Source organism: Parus major, chromosome 1A (assembly GCF_001522545.3).
Source record: "Parus major isolate Abel chromosome 1A, Parus_major1.1, whole genome shotgun sequence".
NCBI lineage: Eukaryota > Metazoa > Chordata > Aves > Passeriformes > Paridae > Parus > Parus major.
In genome coordinates this window covers 33694652-33711580 of record NC_031773.1, presented here as the reverse complement: position 1 = coordinate 33711580, position 16929 = coordinate 33694652, and the positions used below count along the sequence as shown (strand labels likewise).

General features: G+C 35.2%; 1 protein-coding gene across 1 annotated transcript in view; it reads right to left on the bottom strand.

Annotated features, from left to right (window-relative positions):
* Window positions 1–16929, bottom strand: part of CNOT2 (CCR4-NOT transcription complex subunit 2) — an 82909-nt gene that overhangs the window by 10427 nt on the left and 55553 nt on the right. Inside the window, exons 3-10 of the mRNA XM_015628405.3 lie at window positions 13775–13841; window positions 10313–10460; window positions 9515–9697; window positions 7017–7096; window positions 5750–5875; window positions 3107–3231; window positions 1495–1615; window positions 1227–1383 (exon numbers count right to left, since the gene is read on the bottom strand). Coding sequence (XP_015483891.1) covers window positions 1227–1383; window positions 1495–1615; window positions 3107–3231; window positions 5750–5875; window positions 7017–7096; window positions 9515–9697; window positions 10313–10460; window positions 13775–13841 — 1007 coding nt within the window. The remainder of the gene's footprint in view (window positions 1–1226; window positions 1384–1494; window positions 1616–3106; window positions 3232–5749; window positions 5876–7016; window positions 7097–9514; window positions 9698–10312; window positions 10461–13774; window positions 13842–16929) is intronic.

Sequence of the window (16929 nt, the reverse complement as noted above, 5' to 3'; positions counted from 1 at the left end):
ACACATTTTTTTACCAACCAAACTACCACACAGGGCAGAAAAATTTGCCTTTTCGTAGGTGACATTATTTTAGTTTTTCAATCAACAATCTAGAGAGCAAGTGAAGAACATTTAACATAAGGAAAGATAACAGGCCAGCTACCAAGGTCTGCATGGATTGTTTTCAAAGCTGTTCTGCGGCATAAAGTAAAACAAGCTTTATAGTACAGGAACTGGCCGCATCCAATGTTAACCCTATCCTCTCCATCCAGGAACCTACATATACTATATACAGTAATTAAATACCAGGAATACAGATATTTACAGCATAGTTACTAAGAAAAGCAGAATAGCAAGGAGCTATTTTTCCTGTGCTTGATATCCACATTCATCATGAAAGATGGAAACTACGTATGAATGCTGTCTGGTCTTTGTTTTTTTTAATATAGTAAGTGCAAACCTTAAAATACATATACTACTCTGTCTATAAGGCTAACACTATATAAATCTGTGATAAAACAAAAAGGTGTGAGATTTTCAGCTGAAAGTCAAAGCACTAGGAATTAGTTTTTTTTCCACAACTGCAGTCACCTAAAAGACACCAGTTTTGTCCAAACTGATCCGAGTTCCTTCTGTAAGTAATGGAGAAAGAGAGGCACCCTGGGTTGGCTGTTTATTCATCTCACCTGTCTTAAGCACTTCTACCATTAGTGCAGTCACCAACTACTTTTTGAGTGGTGCACCACCAGTGCCTCTATAGCAAACTAAGATGACTAAACTAGCTCACTTGGGTGAACTGAGTCACTGGAAGTTAACTGTAAAAACTACACTTTCATTGAAATTAATCTTTAGTGCATCCTAACACTGCAGGTGTTATGTTCATCATTACACTATATAAATCTAATTTATCCCCAAACTGCTGAGAGTTAACTGCAACTATCTCCAAGGAATACTATTATTAGAAAAGGATAGTATACATTACATTTATAAACAATATACTGTCAATTCCTTGAAGAAAGTCCTAAAGAAGTTAAGAGAATAAGAAAAGCCACTAGGTTTATTGAAAGTTTGCCCTGAAGCACAATTATCTTTGTTATGAAAATTTTATTTTACAGTCATTACATTTGCAAATTTTGTTTGGCAAACTAGCTTGTGGGTTTGATAAGCAAGTGAATGAAGTGAATGGACTATGAATGACAGTGTAATAAAACCAAAAGTGAAGATAGGATTAAAACCCAGAAACTTACTCAGGAGAGTTGAGATTGAGACCTAGTGTTGTTAAATCACTTCCTAATGCAAGATGTACCATTCCTGGATCTGTCTCTGCTGCCCTGATGAATGTTAACAAGCCAATCATTCCAAACTGGTCCGTCACCATCCCTTGAGGAATGTTGGTAACCCGACCTGGGCAAGAAGAACAAATTAATTTTCTCCTTTTCAGAAATGGAGGAATCAACAAGTTTATCTAAATGACTGTCAAAACTTTTAAGGCAGAAAAAGTGGAATGACACATACCATCAGGTAACACCTGGATCCCTTTTTTCTGCTGGTTGTTGTTTTGCGTAGTGGAACTTTTATCTCCAGGAAACTTGGGCCCATCTGTGCTGGATGATGTTTTGCCTGATGTACTCAAATTCTATCAAAAATAATTTGCAGAGTTGATATGATGAAAACAAACCAAAACAGAAATACTTATTGACCGTATCTTTTCAGTCAAGCACTCTGAAGCCAGTACATCAAGTCACTCCAATAAATGGCATCAAGTTGAAGCCCCTGAGTTCTGCTGACAAACCTTATGTACTATTTACCATTTTCCCAAGTATACCTGTCATACACAATTACTATTCATAGGCTAAAAGTTTGCAGTCTAAAGGAATGAATTATTTTACACTCGAGCTGGAATAGACAGTGGATATCCCAAGTGCCTGTGACTAGACGTTCTTTTGGACTCATCAAATCATGGATTTTCCCCAGTCTTGCTCCTGCATAACACTCCATGACACAGTAACAGATAATACTCAAGCCAATTTCAGGTGCAAGCAACATACAATTAGCACATTTACAGCTATCAGGAAAGACATGTAAACACTATGTCTGATATAAACACTATGCCAGACTATGGCAAGAAAACAGACTATGCTCCAGGAAACTATATACTGACAAAATGCATTTGCCATATGTATAATTTCTTATGTTTTAATATCCTTTATAAAAAGTCTACACTTACACAGTTAATCACATTCACTCTCTCTCCTTACTGTACACGTACTAACTGTATCAGAACACCTTCTTGATGATAAAACTGCCCACAACACTTGGGGGCCAGACTTTCTCATGTCCTTTTTTTTGAACAGTTCATTTTCTAGTTCTTACATGAGTTTGTAGTCATGTCTACTACTTATTCACCAGTATTTATGCCACTGTCATTAATGTTTTATTACTTCTAATTGCAAAAAATACGATCAGAAACTAGAATATTTTGTTAAATCCTGTAGAAAATGTCCTCTGATATCCACGTTTTATTCACCTTTCATTTGCATAAAATAGCATTTTTTTATTACAAAGCTTTCAGAGTAAACAATGAAGAAAAGCTAATAATCTTGTGCTCTAAGCTATATATCTAATGCACAATAATTTTATCAATACTTAAGATATAATGTACCTCACCAGTCTACACTATAGTGATCAATGCTCTCTATTAAAAGACCTTGTTCCCGCTGAGTCCACATCTCCATGTGTGATATTGTACCACCTAATTTTTAAAGCAATTGGACAACTTTGAAGAAAAATCTTATCATGTGTAGATTACTACTACTGATGAGAGGCATCAGTAGCAAAAAAATGAGCTACAACTGATAGAAAATCGCAAACTTAAAAAAGTATTATAAATTCTCAAAAATAAGTTTTGACGTGTCCAAGCAGGGTGACTGTTTGGACCAAAAACATTGCTGAAAAATTCCATTTACATAGTTACATTTCAAATGCTGTTTATACAAAATCTCTCATTAATTTAGAGGGGTAAACTGGAAAATCTGTTATTACAAATACAATCACAGACCATTTTAAAATACAATCATCAAGAGAAGCATGAACACTGAAAATAAGAGAAGATTTAAGGCTCACTTACAGATTTATTGTCATCATTACTCGATGTTGGATCTTTGTAGCTGGAGCCTGGTAATGCTGGAAAATCTTCATTGTGTATTGAAAAGTCCTGGGACTGCTCACTTGCTGGTTTTGTTACCATTCCAACTATCATCAAAATGAAAACAAGAAAAACATTACATGACTGCTAAGCAAAAATTGTATTTTTTCGGCTGATCTTGCTTACTGTCCATTTTCATTAGGCACAAGCTGTATAGCGATGACTAAAGAAACAGGTAAAGCAAAACAAAGCATATTCATTCAAAACATCCACACATATTAGACTAAAGCCTAATTTAAGTGTGAGCTGAGAAACACTCTGGGTTAAATTCATAGGCACATCCACTGCACCTGTTTTGCACATCTAAATAATCAAATAATCTTTACAGGCATTGTTAAAGCTGCATTTAGGTAAATCCACTGATGAAGGATGTACTGCTTTTAAAAGCATAATACATTTTTTCTCTGACCCCTAAGTGCATGAAGAATTTTTTTGCATATCTCTTCAGAAGCACATATTCTCTAAGGACAACCAGCTAACTTGCAGCAGAACATGCCAACAATGAAATACTTGCCAGCAATATAAAAACGACTCCTACTTTCAGTAAGAAAACTGAAAACATTTACCCTGCAAATAAGTGCTCAGTGCTCTGACCCTGACTTAAAAAAAAGCAGCCCAGTCACATTGGAACATGGATTCTGACACGTGAACAGGAACTTTTTTTAAATGCCAATTAAAACCAAACCAAACAAGCCACCACACCACACACTCGAGGGTGACTGGACTTTGCTGAGACATAATACAACGATTTGGTAGCAAAGAACACTGCACTAGAGGAACAGAAGACAGAAGGAAGTCTAGGTCCTGTTTTTTGAAGATTCTTAGTAGATGGACAGGACTAAAATGGTTCAGATGACAACATATGACTTTCTTCAGTGTTCTGGAATTAAAGATCAAAGTTCGTTTATTTAAGAAAAAAAACCCAACACTGAGTTAATCTTGTTTCTGCTGTTCAGTCTTTTCATCCAGAGTTATTACTATTTCTTCCACTGCACGAACAAAATTGATAATGAATTAACTTTAATGGATATTCTTATTCCATCTGAAAGATATTTGAAGTATAGTTTTCCTGAATAACTAAGCATGAGAAAAGTAGGTCTCTGCTGTGTTTCAAATCTTCTCTTTCTTGTCCACAACCAAAAGTGCTCTCCATATTTTGTGCTGGATGACAACATCCAATGTATTTCACATTTTAATTTTTTGGTTGTTTCTACCTCCATACATATCTGCTGCACTAAGTAGGTGCTCAGGGTGGCTCTTCAGAGAACTTTTTTTGTGGTTTATCATGCAGTCATGCAAACAGCTATGCTAGCACCAAAATGGGGAAACGGTGTAAGCACAAGAGCAATTACAGGTATTTTAATGCTGCAGTGCCGTTTAATACTGAATTCAAGTTCCATGCTGGAAGTACATCTGTGTGGATCTCCCTTCTATCTTCTACCAGTCTTTCACATACTGTCTTCTTTTTTCAGAGCTGGAACTACATGGTCTTTAAGGTTCCTGCCAACCCAAGCCATTTTATGTTGGACAAAGTCTTACATAAGCCCCTAACTGTATTAAGTCTCCACTCATGCTTGGTGTGAGTTTTAAGTGTCTTTATGTGGGGAAGTCACTTTTTTCCTGTGTTTAATAATTCAGTTTAACTTGTTTAACTCTTTCTCACAGCTATCTTATGCGGAGGGCCCTGCTTATGCCAAATCCATGAGGCTACTTGCTCTTGATAATGTGGTATCTATTTTGTCCAACTACAGTAGGAGCTATCTCTGAAAGACACTAGCGTTTTATAGTTAGAAAACACTAGGTTATTTTTGGTTCAGAATTTGACAAGTGTCACAAAAATAACTTATGGTTATAAAAGCAGCTTTTCACAGTAGCTGATGCAACATGCGTAACAAAATCTACTAAAGCAGTAACAAAAAGAAAGTTTTGTGCCTCACGCTAAGCTTACCTGAATTTTTTCAAGACCCAAATAATAAGAATTGTATCCACCTAAAGGTTTTTCCTTTTATTATTTTTAACCTGTACAGCAAGAATTATATGACACATACTTGGAATCTGAGTGGTAATAATTGATGCTTACAGGTTATTTTTTGAAATCTGATGTTCATCATAAGCGTGACACTGAACAGTACAATAACAAATACTATCAATAAACAGCAAAAGCTTACAGTATGTTTACAGCTTATGACTTTTTACACAGTAACACACCTACTAATAAAATACTGTTCCTGCAATTTGCTACTCAGACATCAACAGCTCTTGTAAACATGCAATTTGAATAAAACCTATTACCTAAGAAATTTACAGAGTGAGCAGTCTTAGAGCAATCATACCATACAGACTAAAACCCCCAACAATCCCTGTTGACAGTAAAACTAGAACAGATGAGTTCTAATACTTATGAACAGGAGTCTCCAATCAGTTGATTTTTCATTTTTAAAAATGAGTCTTAGCAACTCACTTGTCTGGCATTTTTGAAAAGACTGTTTATTGACTTACAAAGAGCAAAAGGTGAATCAAGCAAATTTCATTTCATTCTAAGAGCTTTCAAAAGTATGGTCTTACCATAGGGTGCCCTTCCAGCTAAAGGATTTATTAATGGAGTTGGATTGCCACTTCCTTCCCTTCTGTTTCTGTCTGCTAGTGCTGGAAAATCTGAGAGGTCCAGTCCTGTCACATTTTCACTTCCATCTACAATAAAAACAGGTATTTTTATGTACTCCCTTAGGTACTTTTTTCAGAGACTTCATTATGAGCAATATAAATGTAGGTCATATTTTCATTCAAATTGATCTTTTTACTCATTCTGTAATTTTTACAAATAAGTACAGTCTTTGTGTTACAAGACTAAAGAGCACTAGTATGAAGTTCGCATTCAAACAACAACTATTCAGTAGCATTTAGTAAGGTCTACTCCTCTTGAATTAAAGACTGTACATGTAAAATACAGGTAAACTATCAAAATTACAGTTCTAGAATAGGTATTGATTTTTTTTTAAATCTGTTTTAAATTTGAAGATCAAGAAGAAATTTGAGAGAATAACCCATATTAGCAGCAGCATCAAAGAGCTCTATTGTCCTTAGGTAAGGTAAGATAAAGCCGAAGCAGCTGAAAGCCAATGCAGCGCAAGTTACATGGGAACACTTTCTGATTTGCAGCAGGAAATGCTACATAGGTGAGGCTAGAGCTGCAGCTCTATAAAAATGTCACAGTGTCCTACGGAATGCCCAAACCTTCCACTCTTGTGACATCACTGGCACCTCAGGTTCTTTCAAATATGCAGCCACATACAGAAATGTCAGCACACATCAACCTAAATTGTTCATGGACAAAGATATTTTCCCCTCTCTAGTTCATTAAATTCAGGTGAAGAAGTAATTCCCAGTGAAAAATCACAATTTAAACAACTGACTGAAAGGATCACATGATAAACCAGCTGTTCAAAAAGAGTTGGAGACTAAAAAAAAAGCTTTCCCACTGCTTTTACATATCTAATGTTTTCATAGAATATGGATAAATCTATTCTTCTCAAATACCCTTTTCAAATTCAAGAGCTGTTCTACATTTCTAACTGAGTAAGTATAATCTATAGGCATGTGACATACAGCAAATATACTACAGAACTACTTTCACTTTGTCTTCAAAAGTATTAAAATCCACTGCTATAAAGTAGCACCAATTAATCTAGTGCTGCTCTTGGAGCAGTGTTTCTGTGGAACATCTGAAAATTATTAGAAAGTTGCACTCCATCAGAAGAAAGTATTTTTAATTAGACTTACTGAAAAAAAAAACCCCGTTGCTTAAGGTCAACATTAAAGAGAGTAAACTCACCCGTTCCATTAAAAATGTTACTTGATAAGGAGTTATTCATTCCAAATGCCTGATTCCTGTTCATCCCAAATCCAGACATACTGTGAAAAAAATCCAGGAAGTCAGACAAAAGGATATACATACTTTGCACTTCTAGTGGAAGATATTACAGGGGAAAAAAACTGAAATTATTTCAAGCCTAAGCAACCCATATTAGCCTGAACTTGGTTTTTAATTATTTTCTGAAAACACTGAGCAGCAGCAACATGCACTGCTCAATCAGGTTAATTGGAAGGACTTCAAAATAGCTTAGTTTTTAAACAGCCATTGTGTATTAAGACATCTCCCAACAAACAAGTTATGACTAACATGATCATTACTCAATAATTTCATATACAAAAATGAAGCAGCATTAAATGCAGTAGTTAAAAGTCAGGCTGTAATCCATTCATTGGCAGGTGGGAAGCTGGATCATGAAAATGACCAAGTTTGTCATGACTCCTTTATAAGCTGAACGGTTAATGGTGTGCAATCATGACCATGTACAAATGGCATTAATGTGAGCAGAGGGATGGTCTCTGTGATACAAGGACACGAGCTGAAGTTTTGTATAGTCAAGCAAAAACGTTTGAAAACATCTAAATATCATATAGGACTACTGTTGTTGCACAGACACCTTCACAAATAATCCGTTTCATCCCATGGGAGCCGGAGATGTCGAGAAGCCCAAAGGTAGGCCCCCAGCTGAGTGAAATTCTGAATGTCTGCCCTGTGGGAAATCACAACATCCACTTTTCCCCTGTAACAGGATAGAAGCTGATATTTTGGAAGTTTCCATAAATAGAAATAAGAAATGGTTCCCCAGTGGAACTTTTACCTATGCAAACTTCTTACAGTTACAAATCTGAAGCATTTAACTCTCATTTGAAATACCTTCAAAAATGATTCATGTTCAAAAACCTAACCTAAAAACTTTCATTGCTCCAACTAAGCAACTATTCAGAAAATGCTTCTTGAAAGTCACATAATTCATGCACCTGACAAGTAAATGCCATAAATTCTTTTCCCCAGTAGTAATTTCAAAATTTTGTTAAACACGCCAATTAGCCATCGGGTATGTACTACTACTATACTTCCATAGGTTAATAAACTGTGGAATAAGAGCCAGTCATTATTTCAGAGGTATTTCCTTCTCAATTTGCAAAACTTGTAGCTTATTGAAAGTGAGAAATGCAAACAGTAAAAGATGAATATTTTCATCTAAATGTTCCTACACACAGGGATTCCTTTATCTACCCTACAGCTGAATGATATTTAAACATATCCAGAATCATTGTCCACTACACACAGAGTTTTTAAGTATATTACTATTTCATCTGTTTGTGATCTCAAATTTCAAAAATACTTTAAAATACCTATTTTATTTTCAAAAATACTTTAAAGTATTAAAATAATTTAAAATATTTTAAAATTATCAGCTCTACTTGCCACTAGACAGGATGGAAAAGGCAAATTCTGTATAATCAGAGGCAAGATACAAAGTCTTTTCACACTCCAAGACCACAAACTTCTATTACCAGATCACTATTTTGCTGTGCTTGAGAACAGTATCTGTATGCCTGTATCAGTGTGAAACTACTGAACTAAACAATCTGTTTAAGATTCAGGTAACTGTGACGTTAACCTTCACTTTATCTATTTTATAAAATACTAGATTGGGTTAGTGGTGGCACCTGACCACCATGAGCTTGTTTGTGCTCCGGATAATAGTCACACCTCTAAGCAAGGGCCTGAAGGAAGAAAAAGGGCTTAACTGGGAGCACAGGCATCATGAGGTAATGGAACTGAGCTTCAAAAGCAGTCAGCCATGCTAAGCTGTAACTACACACATTAAATAATTAGAACTAAGACAGTGCTTACTACAAGTTTATCAATATGAATGAAGCATAAACACAGCACTCTAACACAGTTAAAGACTAATGATTTATGATGTTAGTATGCTGCCCAGAGTTAGAAAAAGAGAAGAAGCAATTGAAAAACTTCTGGCATCCAAACGAGCACAAAATCCTTAAACAAATAGCAAGCCACTGTTCTCTGTATCATTCCAGAATTCAAAGAAGTAAAATACCAGATCCTTACTGTGTCTGAATCAGTTTACTACTCTTCCAGAGTAACATGTTTTTAAATTTTGCCTTACTTCCACCCAAAGTTCTGGATGAACAATTTTAAACCAGATGCATACACTGAAAATTCAAGCTATGTTTCAAAAATAAGCTTCGTAATTACATGAGAAACATCACATACTTCAAAGCGGATGCAACAGAAATTGAATAGTCAGAAAGAGAACTTAGGTTAAGAGCTTTATAGACCTGACAGAACATTACAAGGAACGTCAAGGTTTATTGCCCAGATATGAGTACACAACACAGATTTCAAGATTTATTCTAATGGACAAAAATTACATTTCCAGAGCAGCATGTCTATGGGTGTACAGGGATGGTCTCATTAAAGAGCCTTACCTGTTCACAGTAAAAGGTTGTCGAGAGGGTTGCTGCTTTGGCATACATATTATGCTTGGAGAGCTTCTGTTGGGGCTGCCTAACCCTGAACTGCTCATGCTGTTTGTCCTGCTGGGAATTCCAATGCCCTGACCAACCTGGGAGTGGTTCATCATATTCCTAGGATTCATAGGCAATATCCCCCTGAAAGAGAAAAATCATCCACAGAGATGAATCTGTACAACAGTATTTGGCTACTCATATAGATTACTAACGCAGGATGGACTCCAAGTTGTTGCAACTTAATTTGTGCTTAGCGACCAAATAACGTGTTTGGATTACTCTCTATAATTAATGCAGTTCTGGATTTCTTTAGAATTACCAAATGACCCATTATATGCTAATCAAGTCCTTCATCAGGTTTAGATAAATATTTAGCTATCATACATATGAAAAGATATTACTGCTCTTTTCTAATGAGCACTTCAGACCTATTATCTTTATATTCTTATGCAGTGTATGACATCAGCAGAATTTTAACTGTACAATCAAGTAACAACCTCTTACATTCTGAAGCAGAATTTGCCAGCAATTTGTCCTTTACATACAAAAATACTGTCTTACAGTAAATCCTTACTTTTTTATGGTACTATTTCCCTAACACAGGCAGTGGTCCATAGAAATCACTTCTTTTTTTTTTTCTTTTTTTTTTTTTTTTTAATTTATCAGACTGTAAAGTATGAGGCAAAATATGCAGAACATTCAACAAGAGCTCTGCAGTAAGACACAATTGCAGAAATATCGGCTATTGATAAATACCTGCTCGGAGATGGAGGCGTGTGAAGTGACATTGTTGGTACCCCTGTTGTTGGCGTTACGTGGCTCGGTAACTGAGTGCCTTGTGATAAGCTGCGATTTAACTGAGGGGTATTGTTGCTCATTCCCCTCATTGGAAGGCCTAGTGCACCTATTGAAAAAAAATTCAGAGGGGTGGAGATATAGAGCAATCAGGAACAAGGTCTTCTCCATCAGGTATAGATGGAAACAGTTTATGCCGACAACGTACAAAAAAGTGTAAAGACTGAAGGAAAGTGCAGTGTAAAAATTAAGTCCTTGTTTGGATAGCAGAAACTCTATTACCAAATTTAGCCCCATTTCTGTTTTATTTTGGAAAGGCTCGTTAAGGAATTTCTCTGAAGTCACTTAGAAAATTTTGTTTCCTTCGAGACATATACTGTAAATGAAAGGTCAAATTTTGAGTTTTTCAGAAAGAACATAAAAATCTACAAATTATCTCAAAAGAAGGCAGCATTTTAGGAAAATCAGTAACTGCATTCAAGAAATATGCTAATTACTTTTGAATAAATAAGTATGCATTTGACCAGTATTTAGAACACTGATTTGTCTTGCTAAAAATTAAGCAAATCTGTTACAAAAAAGAAAGTGATGGATCTTTAATTAAACAGTAACACTGTTTTTAGGACAATGAAAGCAACATTTGAGGCCAATTCTCTCTTTACAGTTTAAGTTGCTTCTTTACAGCAACAATACTTCAGTGTCTGTGATCAAGTTTGACCTTATCAAAAAAGAAAGCAAGCATAATTTTAACAGCTCTCTATTAGCATTTAAAAACATACAGAATGGTTTTAACAATGTGATCAGAAGTATTTTCCACACAAACAATTGTGTGTGACGGAATAAAGCAAGTACTTCAGTGAGGTAAAAAATTAAATTACTGTAACTGAGAACAGCAGAAAATCACCAGTTACTGCCCTGTTTCAAAATGTCTAAAATCTTTATTAAGCTTTTCATCATTCTCACATCACTTTTCTGGGCTTAATAAGTTTCTGAATTATGTTCAAAGACAAGACAACGTCATTTAGTGCAATAAAGCAATAATAAAAAACTTAGCATATAAAAAATTATGGCTGTGACAGTTCCCACTGCTTTGGCAGAAGGCTACTGTGACAGAACTCAAAACCTCATCTTGCAGACCAAACAAAAGAAAATTCTGATGGATCAGCACTCTCCCATGGTAGAACACCCCAGCAGAACTTGCCAATGTATAATGTGGTTAAATACTAAGAATGCAAAGAACAGACACAGCATATGTTCAAATCATTATCATGGACAAGGTCTGAAGAAATCTCCAGTCATTCAGCTTTTACACTGTAAGAACTGCAGTCTGTGTCCTACCCTATGGTTTGTAAATCCAGGGAGTTTTCAATAAAATTCAAATGTGTAAAACTTGAATTTATCTCTATACATTCAGATTAAGAGGTAGCCTGACTTGCTACAACAAGCATCCTAACATTTCATTAAAAGTTGATTACATCAAAGTGTTCACTATAAATATTTTGGCAATTTGCTGCATCAGAATAATTTCAGTGAGTATAAATATGTATTGTAAATAATATTTCATGTTGATTAACAGTTACATGGGATTTTAAAAATAAAGTGGTAAAGAAAAAATACATACACTTCCAAACTAGATATAGCACACCAAAAAACAATTAGGATATTCAATTTAATTTTGTGTAAGCATTTGTTTTAGCAAAGCCAGTTTCAGACTGATAGTTATTTCTTCTTATTGGCTTTCTTTAAATGAGGGTTGTTACAGTGAAGTAGAACCATATTCCTGGCAAGGAGGGGAAGTTGATATACTCGCTGTAAGAAGAAAGAAAAAATCCCAACCCCTTTTTTCTTACACTTTCTTTTTCCACTTTTCTAATTGAGACCAGATCTACATGGGCTATGTTGGAGGCAGACCAATGAAATGGCCAATTTCCTTCCTACTGGTCAAGTTTAAGTTACATTAATGCTGTAACATAGTATCGTGCTTAATGACTGACAGCTACCAATCATTAAAAGTACATAGGCACTATCACCTTTGTTTTTCCTAAAGAGTATTTTAATCATAAGCATCACTTCAACAAAAAAGTCTCTTCCCCTTTTTCTCAAAACCTGGTAGAAACTGATACCTGATAATATTCACATTCAAGGTTTTAGGCATGTCTCCATGTTACAGAGATTACATCCTAGGCACAGCAACCAACTGAATGAAAAACCAAGTTGACTAAAAAATTACATTAAGAAATTAACAAAAAATAACTTTGATAAACAGAATGAATAAACTATTTTAGTATCTGTATACAGTGAAATATGAAAGGTTCGACAGTGGCAGAATCATCACATAAAAGAGCCAAATGTGACTCTCGGACTGGCTAGAAGCTGCTCATATAAATCTCAGTAGCATAATAAAATGGCAGTTTACATTACAGGGTCACTCATCAACAGCCACTGAGACAGGCAAAAAAAAAGCTTCCAAAAGAACCACTGCCACCAAAAAAAAACAAACCAAAGAAAACCCCCAAAACTCCACTGTATTTTTTAAACCATTTGAAGAAAGCCAAAAGAAGTTGGGAAAGCTATGCATCTAGCAAACACAGCTTTTAGTTTGTCTAGCTAAAGTCCAGACTCTCTAAAGTACTCTGAAGACACTTCTTCTTGGAATCTGAGTCAGATGCACTTAGCAAGAGAGCACTAAACATTTAAAAGCATACAGTGACACAGGAGAGATGATATTCACAACCAGTTTTACTTGTGGAACTGTATCTAACTCAAGATATTCTGAGTCACTGCCTGAGTGCACCTCTCAGTTACCAGGAGGTGCAGTTCTCAATACTGGCCATAAGTTAGGTGGTCCTTAAGTTAGCATTACATCGTGACCACTGCCCTATCGCTCTTCTATTGCGACGCTGCCCATATGACTGGCAGACACATGAAATCGTCAAGCTACCAGAAAGAAAAAAACAGTGATGCAGAAAGAATAATTTTAATGGCATAGCTCTTTGCCAAATGCAAGTTGCCAAGCACATACACAAGATTTCTTGTGCTCCTGTAGAACGTGAAGTATCAGTTATATTTAAAGTATAATTTCCTTCTCTTCCTTACATAGTTTTCTGAACTAGGCTCATTTTGGCTCAGCTTTCTTCCTTTAGGTTTTCCTTCAGAGAGTCTGTTAAATCACAGAAAAATTTTATAGTATGATTGTATTTAGATATTTAGCAGTTATAAAGTGACAATATGACATTTTGCACACTAAACACTGCAAGAAAGCATACTAAGCAAAGCAAAAATGTATCTTAAAATAATTGTACATAAGGAGACATACTGTCATTTTTACTATCACCAGAAAACAAAGCCACCTGCATGTTCCAGAATGTCAAACTGTAATATATTTAGCATAAAATAAATGTTATTAATAAAAACAATTCTTACTTTGTTGCCCGTATAAACTTGCCCCAAACTGAGACAGCTGACCTGATGTTGATGGTGATGCCAGCATCTAAAACGTAAGAAAGAAGAATAAGAGGTCATTAAAGACACAAAGATACCGCGCTATCTTGCTCTGGAACAACAGTATGTTATGCCAAGAAAACCAAAACAACTGAAAACTCATTCAAAGTCATGAAAAATTTTAGGAACTCCCCAAAATATCTGCACAGTAACACCTCTAACAGTATATTATACATCAATAAAAATGTATTTATACAGGTAAAGACCTGTATAAACACAAAATTGCAACAAAGAGCACACAAGATCTAAAAGCTTTCAGGCTTTTTACCCTTGCAGCTAGAAGACCCATTGTTACAGAAGAAAGAAATGACTTAAATGACAGGTCCTTTTCCTCTGTAAAACATGCCTCATACAACCAGATCCCTTCCTGCTCAGCAAATGAGAGTTTTGTATCATGATTTACAGTATGAGTGGATAGGTAGCAGCAGGTATATACAAACAAATATGAACTTCAAGTAAGATTCCAATGTTAAAATTATAATATACTGCCCTAAAAGCTGGCTTCGTGCTTGTACACAGATATTAACAGGACGTACAAATGTCAGAAGCAGTATTTCCTCCTCTACCATGCCCACCCACTTTAGAGAACTTACATATTACCAAGTATTTCCATTAAAACCTTCTTTATCAACTTTCAGACAACACACCAGAAATGTGAAAAATTATAGTGACTCTTGGGAAGAGTAAGAACTTAAAAAACCCCAAAAATGAAACAAAAAACCAAAAACACCACAAAACCCCACAAAAAACCAAAAGACAAACCCACAAAATAACTTCACCATCAACCTCAACTAAAAAAGATGGCGATTTGGGTTTGCATACCCCAGAAAGAAGGTAACTAATGTAGGCACTTGACACCAGATTTCCAGTCATTGTTCTAAAAGAGAATATACTGTTCTCCATGCTTCTGAAGAAATGTAAAGTATTAATAAATTTGAGAAACAGGACATATAATCTAAACACTTGGGAAAAAAACCCTTTGCAATCTTAAGGGAAGTTAAATATTGGAACATCCAACCTTGTACACACTTTTTGTTGATTAGCTGTTCACCAACACTAGGTATAGCTGATTGTCCCCTGGGAGCAAGAAGAGTTATTAGTTGACCTAATCCCTCCATCCACAAGAGAACATCCTACTTCTACTTAGTGACACATGGGCAAATAGCTGCTTGTTGAGTGAATTAGTCTGTACCCGGACTGAATTTTAGGATGGTTTCAAGGAAAGGAATGTCTAGATTCTGAAACATAAGGCAATTTCAAGGATTTTCAACTTGAGAGTAAAGAACTCAAATCAACTTTATATATATAACTTCTTATATAATTATATATATAATATATATTATATATATATATAATTTTTATATATTTACATTATTTATACAATATAACTTTACTGTGATAAACTGCAAATTGCTTTATTTATATCACTTAGGCAGACATACAATTCAAACAAACCTTATAAAATGAATTTGATAGTCGTCTATACTGGGGCAGATGGTAGAAATGAAAAAGAAGACATGCAGGGTAAGTCACTAAGTATCAAAAGTAGCACTCATATCCTTAAATCACAAAGTATTTATGGGGTTTTTTAGTTTTTTTTTTAATATATACAGAAGACATCAAAAAAGAAATTACAGCAGGAAATCACTGTAGACCATCAGAAAATATATCAGAATCTAACTCAGTCTACATTTCACTCACACATATTAAGAACAAAGTGCAGGTATTTGATAGTAAGCAACTACAGGAACTAACATCCACACTAGTGTACAAAGAGGTTTGAAATAGCAAGACATTATCTTTTTTAGTGAAAAACTCACTGTGAATAAAAACCCGCTTTAAATAACAGCCAGTGGCTTCAGCTCAGCATTCATACAACCAGGTTCACAGGCCATATCTGCATCAGCAAGTGATGCAGCAAGAGAGAAGCACATTTGTAAAAAAGAAAGTTGGTTCTGGGAGCCTACCAGCTACTGTATGCTTTCTTAACTATAACACTTGATGCCATGGACTAGATGCCCACTAGTGAGTGATACATGTCTGATGAAGTGCTGAAACATCTCTTCCAACCTGTTTTCATTCAGAAGGAATAAAATTCACTCACATCAATATTGTCTGCAACATGGAACAAAGCCTGCTGAAGTGGGGACACTTGCAAGAGAAGATTTAAAAGCACACTTTCCCCCCCCCACCAAAATAACAAATTATGTTAATTAAACACTGACAAAACAAGATGACACAGTAGGTTTTAAGAAAGGAAACACAAAATAAAATGGTGAGGTTAAAGAAACGAATATTCAAGTTTGACAAGTTGGAAAATCCTAGAACATGTTTCTGGGTGTAATAAATTGTAATTCTATGGGAAAAAATGGGAGGCAGAATGTTATTCTGAGACAATGATAAAGGCACACAAGTTCAAAAATAGAAGTCAACACACCAGACACTGTGCTAGAAACATCAGTCAAAAAGTACTACCAGCTTTAGGACAGGTAAGCAAAACAGTTAAGCCAAAAAAGAATACCCCATAAATATGGATGTTCGGGGAACTAAGAAATTACTGTGATGGTATATGATACAATAAGCAGAAAATGTTACCGAACTCAGTATACAATCTTTTATTTATAATGTTAATTTGGCGTAAAAAAACCCATAATTAGAAAACCCCGAAGAGGCAATAGATTACTTAAAAGAGAGCAAAAGGAATCCCACTTCTTGTACAATGAGTACTACTTGATTTTTTAAATTCAGCTAAAAGCAATAGCAAATAATATTTATTCAACACTGCTTATTAGAAAGGTTTTCTTCTGAAACATTGCAAAGTAGGTCACATCTATTGTGCTGCTTACTTTTACATGAAAAGTTAATTGCAAAATGACTTGTAGAGAAACCTTTATAGAAAACCCTAATAAAGGCCAGGTGTTAAATTCAGAAAGTCTGATAATTTAATGTCATAACATACTTAGAACATCAAAGATAACAAGCCTCAAGAAAAAAAAATCAATAAAAAATTCTGTAGATCTGTTGCAGGCAGATTAAATGAAGCCTTTCTCAATACCAGGAGATACACTGTAGGGGAA